General features: G+C 33.5%; 2 protein-coding genes and 1 non-coding gene across 3 annotated transcripts in view; all 3 read right to left on the bottom strand.

The window, feature by feature from the left end:
- LOC148943783 (uncharacterized) overlaps positions 1-5,524 on the bottom strand; it is a 57,694-nt gene extending 52,170 nt beyond the window's left edge. The window contains exon 1 of the mRNA XM_089101240.1: positions 5,512-5,524. Within this exon, the coding sequence (XP_088957366.1) occupies positions 5,512-5,524 (13 nt within the window). The remainder of the gene's footprint in view (positions 1-5,511) is intronic.
- Positions 5,525-11,735: 6,211 nt separating this feature from the next.
- LOC148943785 (AP-3 complex subunit beta-2-like) overlaps positions 11,736-21,548 on the bottom strand; it is a 120,934-nt gene continuing 111,121 nt past the window's right edge. Inside the window, exons 12-13 of the mRNA XM_089101242.1 lie at positions 15,019-15,157; positions 11,736-12,424 (exon numbers count right to left, since the gene is read on the bottom strand). Coding sequence (XP_088957368.1) covers positions 12,274-12,424; positions 15,019-15,157 — 290 coding nt within the window. The 3' untranslated portion in view covers positions 11,736-12,273. The remainder of the gene's footprint in view (positions 12,425-15,018; positions 15,158-21,548) is intronic.
- Positions 18,018-18,226, bottom strand: LOC148943786 (small nucleolar RNA U3). Its single transcript, XR_016143028.1, has one exon. It is a non-coding gene; the product is annotated as a small nucleolar RNA U3 (small nucleolar RNA).

A 21,548-nucleotide genomic window follows, 5' to 3' on the forward strand; every position in this document is an offset into this window, starting at 1 on the left:
CAAAAGATGTTGATAAAAACATTTATTCACTCTGACACTTAGATTTTGTCAATTTTATCCTATATATCCGAGAAAAGGATTTTGATATAGAATTCAATCACTCTGATACTTATATTTTGTCAATTTTATCCGACATATCCGACAAAGGATGTTGATAAAGCATTTATTCACTCTGATACTTAGATTTAGTTAATTTTATCTGATGTATCTGACTAAAGATGTTGATAAAAAAATTTATTCACTCTGACACTTATATTTTGTCAATTTTATCCTATGTATCTGAGAAAAGGATGTTGATATAGAATTTCATCACTCTAATACTTAGATTTTGTCAATTTTATCCGATGTGTCTGACAAAATATGTTGATAAAAAATAATGATTCACTCTGACACTTAGATTTTGTCAATTTTATCCAATGTAACTTACAAAAGATATTGATAAAAAAAATTATTCACTTTGACACTTAGATTTTGTCAATTTTAGTGGCCTGAAAGTTTCAAGTGAAATCCTTAGCTATTCCTAAGGTATTACAGATACGCCTTTCTTATCAGCCATTTGTCCATAGCGTCATTTGATTTAGTAAGAAATGTGCTCCTCAAAATTCACTAGCGTTTCACATTGACGCCCTTACTCTTTTGGAACCCATGTGGGTTGAAAAATTCCCCCCTTTCTCAGTGATAAATCCTGTACGTAAAGAATCAAAAAATTTCATAATTTTAAATTCCCAAATAATTTGCCTCTATATCAACATCCTTCTCTCGGATACAAAGGATAAAATTGACAAAATCTAAGTGCCAGAGTGAATAAATAACAAAATCTAAGTATCAGAGTGATTAAATTCTATATTAACACCTTTTCTCGGATACATAGGATAAAATTAACAAAATCTAAGTGTCAGAGTGAATAATTTTTTTTTTCAACATTTTTTGTCAGATGGATCGGATAAAATTTACAAAATCTAAGTTTCAGAGTAAATAATTTTTTTATCAACACTTCTTGTCAGATAAATCAGATAAAATTGACAAAATCTAAGTATCAGAGTGATTAAATTCTATATCAACAGCCTTTTCTCGGATACATAGGATAAAATTAACAAAATCTAAGTTTCAGAGTGAATGAATTTTCATATCAACATCTTTTGTCAAATATATCGGATAAAATTGACAAAATCTAAGTATCAGAGTGAATGATTTTCTTATCAACAGCTTTTGTCAAATATATCGGAGAAAACTAACAAAATCTAAGTATCAGAGTGAATAAATGCTTTATCAACATCCTTTGTCCGATATGTCAGATAAAATTGACAAAGTCTAAGTATCAGGGTGAATAAATGCTTTATGAACATCCTTTTTCAGATATATCGGATAAAATTAACAAAATCTAAGTATCAGAGTGATTAAATTCTATATCAACATCCGTTTCTCGGATACATAGGATAAAATTGACAAAATCTAAGTGTTAGAGTGAATGAATTTTTTTATCAACATATTTTGTCGGATATTTCGGATAAAATTGACAAAATCTAAGTGTCAGAGTGAATAATATTTTTCTATCAATTATTCTTTGTCAGATAAAATGGAAAAAATTGACAAAAACTAAGTGTTAGAGTGAATAAATGCTTTATCAACATCCTTTCTCGGATATGTCTGATAAAATTGACAAAATCTAAGTATCAGATTGATTAAATTCCATATCAACATTCTTTTCTCGAGTACATAGGATAAAATTGATAAAATCTAAGTATCAGAGTGAATAAATGCATTATCAGCATCCTCTGTCGGATATGTCGGATAAAATTGATAAAATCTAGGTATCAGAGTGAATAAATTTTTTATTAACATCCATTGTCCGATATGTCGGATAAAATTGACAAAATTTAAGTATCAGAGTGATTAAATTCTATATCAACATTATTTTCTCGGATACATAGGATAAAATTGACAAATCTAAGTGTCAGAGTGAATAAATTTTTTTATCAGAATCTTTTGTCAGATAAATCGGATAAAATTGAAAAAATCTAAGTGTCAGAATGAATAAATTTTTTTATCAACATCCTTTGTCAGAAACATCGGATAAATTGACAAAATCTAAGTATCAGAGTGAATAAATTTGTTTTCAACGTCATTATCGGATAAATCAGATAACATTCATAAAAATCCAAGTTCTATTTGTTTTGACCTTATGCATCGTTACGTTGAATTTAGGTTAGACCGGTTATAGATGGTAGCACACCCGCTCAGACACACAGTCATAGTGAGAGCGATATGGAAAAAGCTGGGTCAATTCAGGTTTACTTAGAGTTGCGCGCCACTCTGTGTGAACCTAAATTAACCCAACTTTTTGCATATCTCTCTGCATATCTCTCTCTCTGCATTTTGCATATATCTCGTGCGCTGCCATCTATAACCGATCTAACCTAAATTCAACAAAACGATGCATAAAGTCAAAATGAATAGAACTTAGGTTTTACGAATGTTATCTGATGTATCCGATAAAGACGTTAAAAGCGAATTTATTTACTGTGATACTTAGACTTTGTCAATTTTATCCGATGTATCTGACAAAAGATGTTGATAAAAAAAATTTATTCACTCTGACACTTAGATTTTGTTAATTTTATCCTATGTATCCGAGAAAAAGCTGTTGATATAGAATTTAATCACTCTGATACTTAGATTTTGTCACTTTTATCTGATTTATCTGACAAGAAGTGTTGATAAAAAAATTATTTACTCTGAAACTTAGATTTTGTAAATTTTATCCGATCCATCTGACAAAAAATGTTGATAAAAAAAAATTATTCACTCTGACACTTAGATTTTGTTAATTTTATCCTATGTATCTGACAATAGATGCTGATAAAAGAATTTATTCACTCTGACACTTAAATTTTGTAAATTTTATCCAATGAACCCGGGAAAAGGATGTTGATATAGAATTTAATCACTCTAACACTTAGATTTTGTCGATTTTATCCGACATATCCGACAAAGGATGTTGATAAAGCATTTATTCACTCTGATACTTAGATCTTGTCAATTTTATCTGATGTATCTGACAAGGTATGTTGATAAAAAAAAATTATTCACTCTGACACTTAGATTTTGTCAATTTTATTCGATGTATCTGGCAAAAGATGTTGATCAAACAATTTATTCACTCTGACACTTAGATTTCGTCAATTTTATCCTATGTACCCGGGATAAAGGATGTAGAATAGATAGCTCTTTTGAAAGTACTAAAAAAACTACAGCGTAAAGGTTGAGGTATTGAGTAGGGAACGAACCCCCTCATATACGTAATAATTTATGTTCGCCTTAAGTTTTAATGTTGTTCCTTACTTTCAGTTGAAAAAACTTTTTTTTCAATTTAATTTTTGAAGTTTTTTTAAATAATCCTGGGAAATCCAGCACCCCTTTCATAGAAATGTTCCTTCCCCCAAGGTTACATACCCCATGGAAAGATCCTCCCCCGTAACCTTCTCCTCTGACCCCGCCCCCCCCCCACACACACACCAGAACAAAATCCCTCCTGAAACGTCTGTATACATCCCATTAACCAAAACTATGTGTAAACAATGGGCAAAGTTCATAACTTACAGCGCTTTCCCCGGGAACTGTGGGGGATTAAGTCATCCTCAAAGACATATTTAGTAGATTTTCGACTATGCTGAACAAAAAGGCTATCTCAAAATTTTGATTGGGTGACTTCGGGAAAAAAATGAGCATGGGAGGGGGCAAAGTTGCCCTCCGATTTTTTGGTCAATTAAAAAGGGCACTAGAGCTTTTAATTTCCGTTCAGATGAGCCCTCTCACGATAATCTTGGACTATTGGGTCGATACGATCACCCCTTGGAAAAAAAAAATAGATATACATAAACCCGCATCCGTGATCTTTCTTCTGGCAAAAAATACAAAGTTCCACATTTTTGCAGATACGAGCTTGAAACTTCTATAGTAGGGTTCTCTGATACGTTGAATCTGATGGTGGGATTTTCATTAGAGTTCTATGACTTTTAAGTATTGTTTCCCCCTTTTTCCAAACATAAGGCAAATTTTCTCAGGCGCGTAACTTTTGATGGGTAAGACTAAGCTTAATGAAGCTTTTATATTTGAAATCAACATAACAATCTGATTCTATTGATGTATCTATTGGTGTTACAATTCTGGTTTTTAGAGTTTCGGTCACTATTGAGCCGGATCACTCCTTACTTACATTTCGTTACCACGAACTGTTTGATACAGTTAGTGGATAGTTATAGGTAACAAAAACAAAAGGCTTACACTTGTCACCTAATATTCTGTAGTAAAAGAAAATTCATGCTAAAAATTTGGACTGTAATTGATGCTAAAGGCAAAAATCTTGTGAATTCCATCCGTTTTTGGTGCTTTGGTACAAAATAGTCTTAAATGCTCTGTAGGAAAGTACATTTTTTTAAAACTAATTTTTTGTTTTTCTTTGAAGTCTAAAAATATACAATATCTGGAAATGAATAAAATGAAAACTGTGATTATTTCTGTGAACAAAATCCGTAAGAATTTTGCATTTTACAATCTTTTGGTATGACAAATAGTTCTTTTTGTTCTGAAGACTAGTAGAGACTAGTAGCACATATAAATTCGCCTCATTATATAAATACCGGTAGCAAGCATAAATTCACGTAAAAATAGGTATAAACATGCTTCGGTATAATTCAAAAGATCTGCAAAGATACTTTATAAATTTAGAAAAAAACTCATGGATATGGCTTAAAATTCTACTCAAATGATAGGAATTGCATTTTCAAAACTACATACAGAAACTGAAAATTAAAGTATGGCGTTTTGTCAACATAAATCATTAGAGAGTTAACATAGCATCTTAGCAATACATTCCCAGAGAAAGTTTTTGGCCCTGAATTCATTACTGAAAGTTTCATATTCCTAACCCCTTTTCGAGATAGCAAAAAGTGGCTTCTCTAAAATTTTACCATAATAAGAATAATTTTAGTTAATTGTTTAAAATAGAGTAGTAATAAGTGTATGATTTCAGATCCTGACAGAAAAATGGTTACGGAGCTAGAAATAATGCCGCAACAAGTGCTGCAGTATGCAAGATGGCGTTGAGAGTTATTTCTGTTCACGTTAGTGCTAGTTTCTGTTCTTGTAAGTTACCCACGCTCTGTGGTGTAACCAAACATCTGTTTTTACTAATACCGTTTCCATGGGGAAAGGGTACTCTGTTCGTTTTTTTTTAGATATTTTGCGGATCCCATTGAGTTTCTGAAATGGCACTTAGCCTTATGGCACTTAGGAAGTTTCATCATTGAGCTGTATACATTGGTTGGACAGCATCTTTAAAGAATTATCAAATGTTTTCATAGGATGTATCCTCACGGATTGCTTCGTAGAATCGCACAGAGTTGTTTCTTGAGTGTTCTTGCCTATTCGAACCGGCCTTCGATCAATCAGTTCTAGATGTTGCCGTGGCAAGCGTTGGCAGATGGGAAAACAGGAAGTATAATCATTTACTTGTTAAAGTCATGCTGGTTTATGCATTATTAATTTAATTTTTCACCCATTTGTGTAAGTAAGCTGCGTGGTATGCAGGAGTCGACAACTTTGGTTACTCTTCCACCTTCTGTAGTCGATGGCCACGCTATTGGTCGAAGAGTGTATGATGCTGCAAATCTCTCTTCTATTCTTTCTTCGGATCATTTAATATTCAGGTATGGGATAATAATTAAAATAAGGTCTTTCTTTTTCAAAATAAAGGGATAATAATTGCTATTTAAGCCAATTACAACTAATTTTGGCTCTTAAATATTTTTTGTCTGGGGTTTTTTGAATGACCAATAGCTTGAAATGTATTAATTTTTAATAATAACACAATTTACTTCTTTTTACTACCTAATTTACCTCAGGATTGATTAGGTTCTCTGAAGCTAGGGGATATAAGTTTAAGCTATTTGTGGTAACAATGATCATATGGTAACTATTTTACCTGGAATTGCCTGGAGATTATGCTTTAGCTTTCCTAAATAACCAAAAAAGGGTCAAAATATGATAAGATTAATCTAGAGCTTAAAAGGAAGAAGATAAAATTTTGATTCGTTTACTGTGGAATAGGATAATTTCAGTGGAACAATTTTAAACTATTTCTTCTAAGAACAAACACAGTTTTGCTCACTTCTCAAACGGAAAAAATTCCGTTGCACTTTGTTTCCCAACAAAAAGTGTCATTTTTAGGAAACAGACAAGCCATTCCTTAAAAATAAGTTGGGGCAGCTGCATTTTTGTATTGTTTTTTTTTCTCTTAGTTCTCTTTTGTAATCGAAAATAATTTGAATTCAAACTGGCTGGACACAAGGAACTGTTTTGTTGAAACAAGGAAAACGCAAAGAAAAGGAAGCCAAATATTTTGGTCAAAATTTTTGTTTGAATTAAGGAAAAAATCCAATAAAAGTCCACTAGGCACTATAAGAGAGAGACCTTAGAAAAAACATTAATAATTTTTCAGTGTTTATTCAGTGTTTGAAACACTGTGTGTTGAAATATAGCGTTAGAAAAAGTAAAACAGGGGCTTTTATTTTAATATTTACCTGTGGCTATTTATCTGTTTACCCTCGTTTAGATTGCGTAAATTTTGTTTAGATAAAATTTGTGTTGATAACAAGCATGCAAAAAAAAGATTCCAGAGATTGGGACAAAGGTTAAAAAAAAAAGTCTGTTCGTGAGGATGATGTATTTTCTTAGTATTTCAGTAAGTTTGACAATAAGTCTTAAGCCTTGTATTGATTGATATCATTGATGATATCATGTAAGTGAACGTCAAATCAAATTTTTCAAAAAAAAATCCTTTCAAGAAGTTTTATAGAAATAGTAACAGCATAAAAAAGACTTAAATATTGTCTTGAGCGATATCATTCACCCTGGCATAAGCATTTTTTATAAGTGGTTTGTTTTTGGAAAGCCGGCTATGATTAGACAGCATTGGAAAATTCGAATGCTCCGATTGACAGTCCAGTCTAAGCTGGACCTTCTCCTGGCAGGGCAAATAATGCGATCAAGATGAGGTCTGCCTGTTGAGCAGCGTTAAGATTAAGGCCTATTCACTTTAAGACAAAGCTGATTTGGTATCTAACAGCTAAGGTAGTAAGGATATCAAAAGTTAAACATTTTCTCCCCTGAAAATATTATATGAACATTAAAACCTTATGTTCTTTTGGTTGTTTCAAAGTTATCATGTTTTTAGAATATTACCAACCATACTTTGGTCAATGCTGCGACATTGAACCGCCAGAATAATCCGGGTAGCTTATTATTCAAATTTTACGAAGCTAAAAATTCAAATATTAACGATCTGTTGGTTTCAAAACACATTTACACCTTCGTACGAAAGTTAAACACCTTCTTAAGCTCTTTGGTGCCATAGGCTATGCTTTTAGCCAATTTTTTGCTGATATTTCATCTATTGTTGTTTTTTTTACTTGGCATACACTTCTAATAAGCCCCACATAATTGCTTTTGCGGGTCTATTTGATTAAAATTGAATTTCTCGATTTTCCCTCCTTTTCAAGATATATAAGGCTGTGCAAGTGTCCACTTTACCAATTCTAACACCGTCCCAGGGTTGCCAACTTGCATACTTTTCGTGTGAAATGCACTCTTTTTTTTCATTGCACTCTTTCACACCACGGACTGGATTTGCACTCTTTTTGCCCATTATTTGCTCTTTGCACTCTTTTTTGCACACTTTTATTAAATGATGATAGACAAAGAATTAAGCGAAATAAAAAATTAAAATTAAACTATTTAAGTGCAAAAGATAGAGCAGCTAGCCGGTATGATCTCTGTTATCTATGCCTGGGCCGTCTCCCACGCGTCTTTCTCGTTTTTTCAGCCATTTACCAAGAATTAGACCAAAGCATAGATAACCAGTGAAAACGTAGTAAATTCAAATCAAGTTTTATAGAAAGAAGTTGAAAGCTGTCGGGCAAAACTATTCTTCATGGAAATGGAAAAGTGAGTATGAAACATGAAGTAAAGCGATGTAGAAGCAACAACGAAAATAAAACTTTTCAAAATCTACTCTCAAATTGATAAAATTCAGCAAAGACTTTAGGCCTGTGCACCATTTTAAAGCGTGAATGACCCATATCTCCTTGTGATAGCCGTTTTTTTCTGAAACAAACATCTTTCCAGCCGGGGTCCAAGAATTTGCTTTGGATGGACCCATACTATCAAAATGATATAAAAGGGTAAATTAGGAAAATATAGGGTAGCCTAAAATTGTAGTTTAGATTTTAGACAATTCCTGCTATCTTGTAAAGCAGTTGAGTTAGGTGAAGGACACTTTCAGAAATGAATCCAGGGCCAAAAATATTCGAGCAAATTGAAAATGGCAATAAAAAATGGGTGAATATTGGGTAGTTAATATTTTTGGCCTATGAAAAAAGTGAACATATCACTTGATGCCTTTTCTTTTCTCTTTCTAAATTTAAGAATCGTTTTTGACTCAAATTCCCTTCACCCGACCCAAATATGCCGATTCATGGTATATACTTGCACATTAGGGTGGGGATGGGGTTAAAGTTCCAACTTACCTGTATATTTAGTATTGCATCCTGAATCTAAATTTAATATTTCTTTGTGTCAGAAATGAAATTTGCAAGCCCCCCCCCCTAATGAGTAAATACATATCTTAGATAATCGAAATTTCAGTTGAGGGAGGGGGCAAACTGTGGCCAGGCATTAAAATCATCCACATCCATTTCACTTGCTGAATTTTAAGTAGGATTTAGTTTAAAACATCTTTGTCTTTGCCAAGCTTTGCTTATGGACAAAGCTTGGCAGAAGTACTAAGTGCTTATATTCTCAATTTAAAGCAAAGCTAATTGTACAATAGGCTAATCACCCCTTTTAACATTCCCGAGAGCTAATACAGTAAGCAAGTAATCTTGTCAAAGGAGAAAAAAGGTGCCTAGTATTTCTGTCCAAGCCTTTCTCCTTTTTTGCATACTCATTTCAGCCTTAGTTTTTAACACTTAAAAAAACAGGAAGTTTTTTCAACTTAAATTTAAGTAGAAACATTAAAAATTTAACCGAACAGAAATTAACACTTATTTTAAGAGTATCCCCCCATCCCCACCCCCGCTAAATTTCCGATTTTTTTTTTTTATTAATTTTATTTTTTTACTTAAACGACCCTAGTGTTTCAGGAGTTTTTTTTTTAAGAATTGGGACAAAATTCAAACTTTAACGGAAAGAGTGAGGTGTTGAGGAGCAGGCAAACCCCTTCATATACGTTGTAATTTTTTTTCGGTTGAAGTTTTAATGTTGCTCCTTACTTTCAGTTGAGAAAATTAGCTTTTTTTATTTAATTTCTGATCGTGTTTTAAATGATGCCAGGACTTAGCTTACTGTGTGTTATAAAGTGTACACACTTTATAAAATGTGTTATAAAGACATAATCGGATGTGTGGTAAACGTGAGGCACCATCTTAGAACAAACTTCCACAAGAGAAGGGTTCAGAACAATCAGACATCAATGCTGCATTATGAACCCCTTCCCAAAAAATAACATGCTGAGTCTATAATTGAAGTCAGCTTGAAGCTTACGTCGTGGGTCGTCTTGGAAGACATTCCCATTACAGAAATGGGCACTTTAAATCCCAGTCCTGAAAAATGCTTTTGGAGACTCAGAACTTTGCAAAAAGCAAAAATCAGGGCAGAACTAAAACTAGTGGGATAATTAAACACGTCATTGCCCCTGTTGAAAGAGGTGTGCTGTCTTGTGAACTGAAGAAAGCTCATATCTCTTCATTAGTTGACAAATCTACCGATAAATCTTGGCAGAAGGTCTTGGTCCTTATAGCAAAGTACAGAGACTCCAAAGATGCAGTTCGAGAAGACTTTATGGGGCTTTCGCCAGAAGTGTCTAATACTTGGACATTTTGAAAGCCTAGGAATACCTTTGCAAAACTTGATGGCGATTGCCTTTGACAATGCCAATGTTAACACTGGACGTCAAAAAAGTCTTGGTGTACTGTTAAAAGAATATGTGCCAGATTGCACGTGATTGTATAAAGTTGGGACCAAATGCACTGTGCCCCATGAGAAGCTGCAAAACACTGGCCTATTGAGTGTTCAGCACGGTTCACAGCATCCAGATGAGCTGTATGATTTTTTTTTTGGAATTGTGCTTACAAATGAGCAAACGGATTGACTACAATGACCTAAGCAATTTAGCAAATCTCAATTGCTAAAGTCCAAATGCTGCCTTATCTGGAGATGTGGACACTCTTGTGCCTCTTCTTCAGCGGTTTACAAATTTGCTGGGTGACACTGAGGCACGACGTGATAAAATGCAAATAAAAATGCAATAAACACGCAATTTTGTGTGCGGTTTTGAAGGATGATAAATCCGTTTTGTTTCTGCTTCCATTTTTTTTCACTGTGCTAGGGTACGGTACTTGACTTGACTACAGTGAAGTCAGCTATAGTTCACGACTAGTTACTTGAACCTTTTATATTCCTTTCAAAACACTTGGATAAAATGGAGATAAAACTTTAACTAAACATTTTATGCAGTCAACTATAGTTCAATTAAAGATCTAAGCAATCAAAATAAACATCTGCAAATTTCAGCAGAGCATTACCTTTTAAGTTAAAAAAAGAATGATAATCACTATCAAACTTACTATTTAGAGGCTGATTTCCTAACCATTTTAAATACAATTAAAAAATTTAAAGATAATATATTTGTCGATCGAATGATAACTGATAATTATGTGTAAATGGCGTACGAATGGTGAGAACGGTGAGAGGGGCGCAATTTTTTAGCTTGTACACGATTTATCAACTTGCACTCTTTTTTGGCCTTTATTTGCACTCTTTTTTCACGTCGGAATTTGGCAACCCTGCACCGTCCTAGCCGAGTGGTTAGTGCTCCGGACTTTAAATCCTGAGGTTAGAGGTTAGAGTCCAGGTGTCGCTGGTTTTTTGGTTAGGAACGGGGGTCAGTTGTGTAAGCTTTGTAAGCTCAACTAGTGTTGACCCAGCTCTGAATAGTTACCTGGAGAAATCTGGCACGAAAAAACGGAAAGGTCGAATGATTTGCCCCCTACCACACATTGCACTTCCGGCCGAAGGGATGGAATCAGGAGATCAGTATCAATTAACATGTTTCCGACCCATTCATTATGAAAATTTTATTAATATCAAGAGTTTGATAGAGCCAGAACCTAGCAGGTAAGGATATTGTTCTTCTTCTTATTTGGATTATTACAAAAAAAACTCTTGCATAATTCTATCAACGGAAGGGGATTCTGCTCCCTGCGGACAGGTGCTCCACGTGAAATTAAACACCGAGTTCCGTATTATACAGCAGATATAAATCCCATAAGGAGACTATAAAACTCTTTGGCTGCTTGTAAACTAGGGATGAAATTTTTCTATTTGAATAGGTCATAATTATCCAATCTGACAAGTATTAATTTTAGATTAAACGTGTGAAATTGAAAGAAAAAAAATTAAATAGAACATTAACGGTAAGAGCTGATAATTAGCTCTGTATTAGATAAATAAAATTGCAAATAGATTTAGGTTTACACTTGAAATATCAGTTCTTTTTTTTGGCATATTGTATGTTTAGATAGGGAAAAATAATAGCCCGCTTATAGACTCCCCTGCTTTCATCTTGTCCACTTTGTCCCCCCCCCCTAAATATTGTTGCAGTCTCGTGTTAATGAACGGGTATCTGTCTATGAATTATCAATGTTTGCTACTATAACTAGTTAAAATTGCTTGACCCAGAGTATTGTTATATTTAATTGAATTGATTATTTTTGGATATTGACAACACTGCAAATATATAAAATCATAACCTTCTAATTCAAATCCAATTCAGAACGCCTTTAACATCAACCATCAGAATTAGTTAAATCTTAGTGCTACTGCTTCAAAACTAGACTTATCATTAGCTAAATCTGACAAAACTGCTTAAAAGGCAGATTTTTCAGATACCTAGGAAATGATAGCGTAGCCATAAACACGAAAAATGCACGAGAGAACCATTTTTCGGACGAAAATATACCAAAAGTAGATTTTTTTTCAATATAATTCACTTCGAAAAAAACGCGCTGATTAGACGAATTCAGTAAGCAACCACCTAAAAAAAACAAGCCCCAATGAGGTAAAAACATCTCATCTGGCAGAACTGTTACAATGTGAAACGTATTACTTAAAAATACCAAATACCGATATAAAATGATGCAGGAATAACATCGAAATTTAGGGTTTGTCTAGAGCTTCTTTAACCTGATTGGCTAACATTTGACCTATTATAATCTTTTCACAATTCACTATCACTGTTACTTTTGGAGCTTCAGCTTTCAGTGTCATCAAGACAAGAGTTTGCGACGATACTGTTTGACCCCCAAACCTGAAAATGAAAAAAAAAAAGAAGATTAAACAACACACTAGCAAAACAGTCTATCAGAAATATATGCGTAGGAGTACAAGTAAGAGACTACATTACACCCTTATCCGATTTAGAACAGCTAAGAAGGCTATTATAGCCTAGCATGTATAACTACCTCAGTATATTGGCAGCAAAAAAACCCTTATTCTTAGTCCTATTCAAAGTATTCCTTATTCCTAGGAAAATTACTACTAAGCCTAGGGTTCCCAGGTCCAGGTTAAACTAATCGATTCTAAGGCAAAATACCTCTCGTAATGTCTTAAAAACCTTACATGTATAAGGTGTAAGACAGGAGGGGCCAAAAGGGAAAATTGCCAATCAGAGAAATATAAAATGTTAATTGAAGGAAGCAATGAATGTAGTCTTTGGTATCCAGTTAACCCAAAATTGCTGACACGCTGAAAAAGCGTCATGCTATTTTTACAAAAATATCTGCCAGTGGTATTACTCACTGCAAAATTGTCCTATTGGGACAATTTTCACTGCCTAAAATTAAAAAAAATAAAACTACTTTTTACTTTAACATTAGAGGCCATTGTCAATGTCAAGGCAATTGCTCGATAGTCTTAGAAATTATCGATATTTTCGAAACACAAATATCGCCCTTTGTATAAATCTAGGCAGGTTTACAGTTTTTTCTGCGAGAGTCTCAGTTTCTTGACATAAAAATATTTTTGGTCTTTTCCTATATTTTCTATGAAAAACATGAAATTGCGAGATATTTCAAGAAACGTGAACAAGCTGTTAGATATTTTAAAGAACAATGGAAATGGGTAAAAGTAAAGTTACATACAAGGAAAGATGGTATTTATCCGATATCGATCGATGGAATGGGCGTCCCATATCACCCATCATTACTTCTCAATTTTAGTTATAAACGAAATATTTAGAGGACTAAATCCTTTACACACACACTAAAAGAAATATAAGGAACAACCTAAAATATTGAACTATTTGGAAAAACATGATATTTACCTGATTAAAAATCTTAATCTGAAACCTTTATCCAAATCCCTGACATTTTGTACATTGGTTTTCAGCCCATCGTTTTTAGCGTTACTAACACAAGAGTGGATAATGTTTATTCAAAACACTAAATGTCGTTCTACTGACTTTACCAATATATTGTAAATATTTTCCTTATATTTAAGTTTTTAAAATTAAAAGGGATATATATTGCCCCAACCACCCCATAAATACACAAGAAAAAAATAAAATCCCGAAATATAAACATAATACAAAAAATTAATATTTCCCCGAAAAAAAAACCTACATTACAAAACATTATGTTTATCCTTATTTTTTAAATGCTTTAATTAAAAAACAACCTTTTAAGGAAATTAGCCCAGTAATTGATTGTGCTCGACCAAAACAATAAATTACCTGCTATTAATATTACTCTTCTATTGGAATTACTGCCCTTTTATTGTAAACATTGAATAAATAGGAGAGTCCAGACCTTGAAGGAAGGAAAAAAGTCAAACTTAGTGAAATACTAAGAAAATACATCAAATTCACGAACAGATTTTTTTTTTTTAACCTTTGTCCCAATCTCTGGAATCTTTTTTTTGGATGATTGTCATAAACACAAATTTACGCAATCAAGGTAAACAGATAAACATACACAGGTAAATATGAAAATAAAAGCCCCAATCTTACTTTTTCAAACACTATATTTCAACACACAGTATTTCAAACACTAAATAAACACTAAAGAAACACTGAAAAATTATTAATGTTTTTTCTAAGGTTTCTCTTTTATAGTGCCTAGTGGACTTTTATTGGATTTTTCCCTTAATTCAAACAATATTTCGACCAAAATATTTGTATTTTATATCGTTTCATTGGCTCATATTATACCTCCTTTTCATTGCGATTTCCTTGTTTAAAAAAAACATTTTCTTGTGTTTAGCCAGTTTGAACCCAAATTACTTTCGATTACAAAAGAGAACAAAGAGAAAAAAAAACAATACAAAAATGCAGCTGCCCCAACTTATTTTTAGAAATGGCTGGTCTGTTTCCTAAAAATGACACTTTTTGTTGGGAAACAAAGTGCAACGAAATTTTTCCGTTTGAGAAGTGAGCAAAACTACAAACTATAAAAATCACCGTGTTTTTTTTTATAAGAAAAATTTTAAAAATTTTACAATTAAAATATACTATTTAACAGTAAACGAATAAAAATTTAATCTTATTCCTTTTAAGCTCTAGATTAATTTTGTCACATTTTGATCCTTTTTTGGTTATTTAGGAAAGCTAAAGCATAATCTCCAGGCAATTCAAGGTAAAATAGCTAACACATGATCATCATTACCACAAATAGCTTAAACTCATATCCCCTAACTTCAGAGAGCCTAGTCAATCCTAAGGTAAATTACGCAGTAAAAAGAAGTATATTTTGTTATAATAAAAAATTAATACATTTCAAGCTATTTGTCATTCAACTCCCCTCAGACAAATATATTTAAGAGCCGAAATTGGTCATAATTGGCTTAATTAGCAATTATAATCCCTTTATTTAAAAGAAAGACCTAATTTTAGTTATTATCCCATACCTGAATATTAAATGATCCGAAGAAGGAATAGAAGAGACATTTGCAGCTTCATACACTCTCCGACAAATAGCGTGACCATCGACTATAGAAGGTGGAAGAGTAGCTACAGTCGTCGACTCCTGCATACCACGCAGCTTACCTACACAAATGAATGAAAAATTAAATTATTAATGGATAAACCAGCATGACTTTAACAAGTAAATGAATACAAGTCCTGTTTTCCCTTCTGCCAACGCTTGCCACGGCAACACCTCGAACTTATTGATCAAAGGCCGGTTCGAATAGGCAAGAACACTCAAGAAACAACTCTGTACGATTGTACGAATCAATCCGTGAGGATACATCCTATGAAAGCATTTGATAATTCTTTAAAAATGCTGTCCAACCAATGTATACAGCCCAATGATTAAACTAGTGCCATTTCGAAAAATCAATGCGATTCGCAAAAAAATATTTTAAAAAAAAGGAGCACAGTACCCATTTCCCCATGGAAATGGTATAAGTAAAACAGATGTTATATTACACCAAACAGCGTGGGCAACTTACAAGAATAGAACCTAGCACTAAAGTGAACAGAAATAACTCTCAACACCATCTTGCATACAGCAACACTTGTTGCGGCATTATTTCTAGCTCCGTAACCACATATCTGTCAGGAACTGAAATAATACACTTATTACCACTCTATTTTTAACAATTAACTAAATTATTCTTATTATGGTAAAATTCTAGAGAAGCTACTTTTTGCTATTTCAAAATGTGGTTAGGACTATGAAACTTTCAGTAATGAATCCAGGGTCAAAAACATTGTTTGGGAATGTATTACCAATGTGATATGTTAATTCTGTACTGTATTATTTTGACAAATCAACATAATTTAATTCTTATTCTCTGTATTGAATTTTGAAAATTGGATTACTATCATTTTGTTAGAATTCTAATCCATATACATTATATTTTTCTTAATTATTTAGAAAACATGTTATGAAACTCATAAATATATAATGAGCAAAGCTGTGACAATATACTTTTATTGTGCTTCCTTTCAGTATAAGATCTATTTTGCAAGGTTTCACATTCAAAACCCAAAGAATTTTAGAGATCACCGTCCTGCAGAGGGAGAATTTTATACACCTTTTTGTAACACACTTTAGCTTGCGGGTCTATCATTGAAGGTTTTTTTCTTATTTAAAATTACATCACATTTTCGTTTCAAAATTTTATGCTCAAGAGCGGTTTAAAAGTTAGCAATCTTCTACTTGGATCAATCTTTATTGGATTTTTATCTTAGATTAACTTTTTTCCAAAGCAGAATCACCTACGGAACAAGTACTGACAAAACCTATCCTCTCCACACACAAAAAGTGACCCTTTGTCCGCATCTCCGGAGACGACTCCATACCTATGCGAACCTGGCAACTAAATACCGTAGTTACACAATTCAATTCAACTTAGGAGAATAGATTGGCTCGGAGCGATTAAGTAGCACAGCACAGGGTTGCCACCCTGACCTGGAAGAATTTACTAAATCGGAGAGGAAAAGTTTACTAGATCGCATCTGTTTTTACTAAATGCTGAAAATTTTTTTTTTAGTTTTTCAGTTTTTTCATAAGCTGTATCCAATATCTAAATTTAAATGCATGAATACAATCTAGGGTTGCCACCCTGACCTGGAAGAATTTACTAAATCAGAGAGGAAAAATTTACTAAATCGCATCTGTTTTTAGTAAATGCTCAAAAAAAATTTTGCGCGTGCGGCTACGCTGCACGCCCACCGTCAAGCATCAATTTTTACTATAGGAGGATAATCAATACGCTTTTAACAATCTTTTTTCTTTTTTCTCTTTTCTTTCGTTTTCATAGTATGATTGAAAATTCCGGAAAACTACAAGTTCAAAAATCCTTTTTTTGGATATATATATATATATATATATATATATATATATATATATATATATATATATATATATATATATATATATATATATATATATATATATATATATATATATATATATATCACAAATCCAGGTGTCTGTGTCATTATAGCTTCATTTTTAGTTGGTAAGATTTGATACACAGAAACAGGGTTGCCACCGTCAGTAGGATTTTACTAGATCTAGTAAATTTCCCGAAATCTAGTAAAAACTAGTAAAAAGTCTTGATTTAAATTGAACGAAACTTTTTTTTTATTTTCAATGAATTAAGGGGACAAAAATTATCGTAAATATATGACAATTTACAATTTTTGCTTGTCTGTCTCTTAAGAGACAGACAAGCAGTCACCTATTTTAATAAACAGACACTTCACTTCCGGCGTCTAAAGGTCGACAAAATCATCTTTCTGTGTATCAAATCTTACCAGCTAAAAATTAAGCTGTAATGACACTTGCATTGGAAAAGCCACCCAAAACAAAAAGCACCCAAGGTGATTTGGTGAATCTCCTCATTCTGAATAAGTTATCTTTTTTTTTCAGAATTGCATAAAATGATTCATTTTACTTGTAGATAGAAAGTTTATCATCCTTTCATCCTGGGCTAGAACTAACGTAAATAGTGATATTTGTGGGTTGGGGCAATTGCGGCACTCGTAATTGAGTTAAGGTCTAAATCTATGATATAGGTTTGATACATTAATAAACATTTATTGTTGTCAGATATTAAATAATCGTCCCATTGTTTATATTTGAGTCTCTTACTAAAATGGCTGCTGACCACTGTGTTAGGTGAATGCCGTGAACTTGAGTGCTTCTTCTCTTCTGAATGAGATGACCTATGGTTTCAATCTGCACAGGGGCGGATCCAGGATTTTTTAGGGGAGGGGGGCAAAATAGGTTGATCCTAATGACGATGGCAACACAGGTACAGCATTTTGCGTCGAGAGGCACGCGGTGTCACATTACGAGAATTTTGTCAGTGCTTGTTCCTTTAATGATTATACTTTGCTTTCAATAATGGTAATAACAACTACAATAACTGTGTCATAAAGTATTTCCACAACCACTCGGATAACGTCTACCCCATTCCAGCCGTATTAGCTAAACTGATAACGGTCCTCAATGAACAGATGCCGGGGTAAGCCACGATCAGTCCGTTTCCCGCACAGAGATTAACATTTCCAATCATCATGATGGTTTAAGAAAACGTCGATATCCAAGCGAAACCTAAGCAATCAAACTAAAGAAATAATCCTGTGAAGGGGGGGTCAATTTTGGAGGGAAAACCAAAAATACTCAGAATCGAAAATAAACGGGATCTGCCTCAAGGGGACGGCTCTGAGGCCCTTCGGGCCCCCTGTTCTGAGGGCAGGGGAGGGGGGGCTCAATTTTGGAGGTGAAACCGAAAATACTCAGACTCAAAAATAACGGGGATCGGTCTCAAGGGCAAGGCTCAGAGGCCCTTCGGTCCCCCATTTCTGAGGGCAGGAGGTGGGGGTGAATTTTGGAGGGGAAACCAAAAATACTCAGAATCGAAAATAAAGGGGATCTGCCACAAGGGCACGGCTCAGAGGCCCCTCCTTCCCCTATTTCCGAGGGCAGGGGAGGGGGGTCAATTTTGGAGGGGAAACAAAAATGCTCACAATAGAAAATAAATCGGGATCTGCATCAAGGGTAAGGCTCAGAGGCCCCTCCTTCCCCCAATTCTGAGGGCAGGGGAGGGGGGGTCAATTTCGGAGGGAAAACAAAAAATCCTCAGAATCTACAATAAGCGGGATCTGCCTCCCGGGCAAGGCTCAGAGGCCCCTCCTTCCCCTATTTCCGAGGGCAGGGGAGGGGGGGTCAATTTTGGAGGGGAAACAAAATTGCTCAGAATCGAAGATAATTTCCATTCGTCTTAGTTTTTAACGATGTTCAAATGCTTATTTTTTAATTTAATGGTGATGAAAAGTCAAAGTCTACCATATAGAACAAGTTATGTTGGGGGGAGGCTCAGTACTGATATTGATATTAGTGAGTAAAAACTACAAACTGACAGAAATATACAGAACTTTTTTTTTCTTATAGACTTGACTTCGAATACATTTCTTCATCTTAATTGTGTTTAGAAATTTCATGCAAAATAAACTGGCCTAACAGTCATTGCTTTGTCGAATTTTGAGCAAAACAAAAGGATAGTAACACCTGATTGGCCCGTTTTCCAACTTTTACCTTGAGAGTCGATGTTGTTAGCAGAATTTCAAAAGGATCGTTTATGAGTGCTGGCGTATCTGATGAAATAAAAATGCTTATTTTTAAATTTAATTGGGGTGAAAAGTCAACGTCTAACATAAAGAACAAGGTATTTCGGAGGGGGGGGGGCAGCTCACATCATATACGGGGTAATTTACATTCGTCTTAGTTTTTTAACGATGCTCCTTATTTCTAGTTGAAAAAACTTATTTTTTAATTTACTTGTGATGAAAAGTCAAAAGTCTACCATCTAGAACAAGGTATTTCGGAGGGGGGCTCAGTACTGATATTGATATTAGTGCGTAAAAACTACAAACTGACAAAAATATCCAGAACTTTTTTTTTCTTATAGCCTTGACTTCGAAGACATTTCTTCATCTGAATTGGCTCTACAAATATCATGCAAAATAAACTATCCTAACAGTTATGGCTTTGTCAAATTTTGGGTAAAACAAAAGGATATTAACACCTGATTGGCTCATTTTCCAACTTTTACTTTGAGAATCGATGTTGTTAACAGAATTTAAAAAAGATCGGTTATTAGTGCTGGCGTCTATGATGAAACAAAAATTCTTATTTTTTAATTTAATTGGGGTGTAAAGTCAAATTCTAAAACAAAGAACAAGGTATTTCGGAGGGGGGGGCAGCACACTTCATATACGGGGTAATTTCCATTCGTCTTAGTTTTTTAACGATGCTCCTTATTTCTAGTTGAAAATGCTTATTTTTTAATTTAATTGTGATGAAAAGTCAAAAGTCTAACATAAAGAACAAGGTATTTCGGAGGGGGCTCGTTACTGATATTGATATTAGTGCGTAAAAACTACAAACTGACAAAAATATCCAGAACCTTTTTTTTCTTATAGCCTTGACTTTGAAGACATTTCTTCATCTTAATTGGTTTTAGAAATATCATGCAAAATAAACTAGCCTAACAGTCATTGCTTTGTCGAATTTTGAGCAAAACAAAAGGATTGTAACACCTGATTGGCCCGTTTTCCAACTTTTACCTTGAGAGTCGAGGTTTTTAGCATAATTTAAAAAGGATCGCTGATGCGTGCTGGTGTCTCTTATTAAATAAAAATGATTAATTTTTAAACTTAATTGTGATTTAAAGTAAAATTCCAACATAAAGAAAAAGGTATTTCGGAGGGGGGGGGGGCAGCGAACTTCATATACGGGGTAATTTACAATCGTCTTAGTTTTTTAACGATGCTCATTATTTATAGTTTAAAATTCTTATTTTCTAATTTAATTGTGATGAAAAGTCAAAAGTGTAGCATAAAGAACAAGGTATTTCGGAGGGGGCTCGTTACTGATATTGATATTAGTGCGTAAAAACTACAAACTGACAAAAATATCCAGAACTTTTTTTTTCTTATAGCCTTGACTTTGAAGGCATTTCTTCATCTTAATTGGGTTTAGAAATATCATGCAAAATAAACTATCCTAGCAGTTATTGCTTTGTCGAATTTTGGGCAAAACAAAAGGATTGTAACACCCGATTGGCCCGTTTTCCAACTTTTACCTTGAGAATCGATATTATTAGCAGAATTTCAAAAGGATCGTTTATGAGTGCTTGCGTATCTGATGTAATAATTTCGGTCGTATGATAAATTTAATTTATTTTTTTTTTAATTACGTAGTTTTTAAGTAATGACACTCTATAACCTAAAAGTGTTTTATTCAAACTTTTACCTTGAGAATCGATGTTGTTAGAAGAATTTCAAAAGGATCGTAATTGGCTTTAGAAATATCATGCAAAATAAACTAGCCTAACAGTCATTGCTTTGTCGAATTTTGAGCAAAACAAAAGGATTGTAACACCTGATTGGCCCGTTTTCCAACTTTTACTTTGAGAATTGAGGTTGTTAGAAGAATTTCAAAAGGATCGCTTATTAATGCTGGTGTATCTGATGAAATAATTTATGTAGTATGATAAATTAATTTTTTTTTTAATTTAGTAGTTTTTTAAGTAAGGACACTCGATATCCTAAAAGTGTTTTATTAAAAATTTTACCTTGAGCATCGATGCTGTTAGAATAATTTCAAAAGGTTCGCTTATGAGTGTTGGCGTATCTGATGAAATAATTTAGGTTGTGTGATCAATTTAATTTTTTTTTTTAATCGACTAGTTTTTCAGTAAGGACACCCTATATCATAAAAGTGTTTTATTCAAAATTTTACCTTGAGAATTGATGGTTTTAGAATAATTTCAAAAGGATCGTTTATGAGTGCTGGCGTATCTGATGAAATAATTTAGGTCGTATGATAATTTTTTTTTTAATGTTGTAGTTTTTTTTAGTAAGGACACTCAAGACAACACGCACACAGAGAGAACACACACACACAAACATAGAG

The sequence above is a fragment of the Artemia sp. Qi Xiang Cuo genome, chromosome 15 (assembly GCF_049724085.1).
Source record: "Artemia sp. Qi Xiang Cuo chromosome 15, ASM4972408v1, whole genome shotgun sequence".
Classification (NCBI taxonomy): domain Eukaryota; kingdom Metazoa; phylum Arthropoda; class Branchiopoda; order Anostraca; family Artemiidae; genus Artemia; species Artemia sp. Qi Xiang Cuo.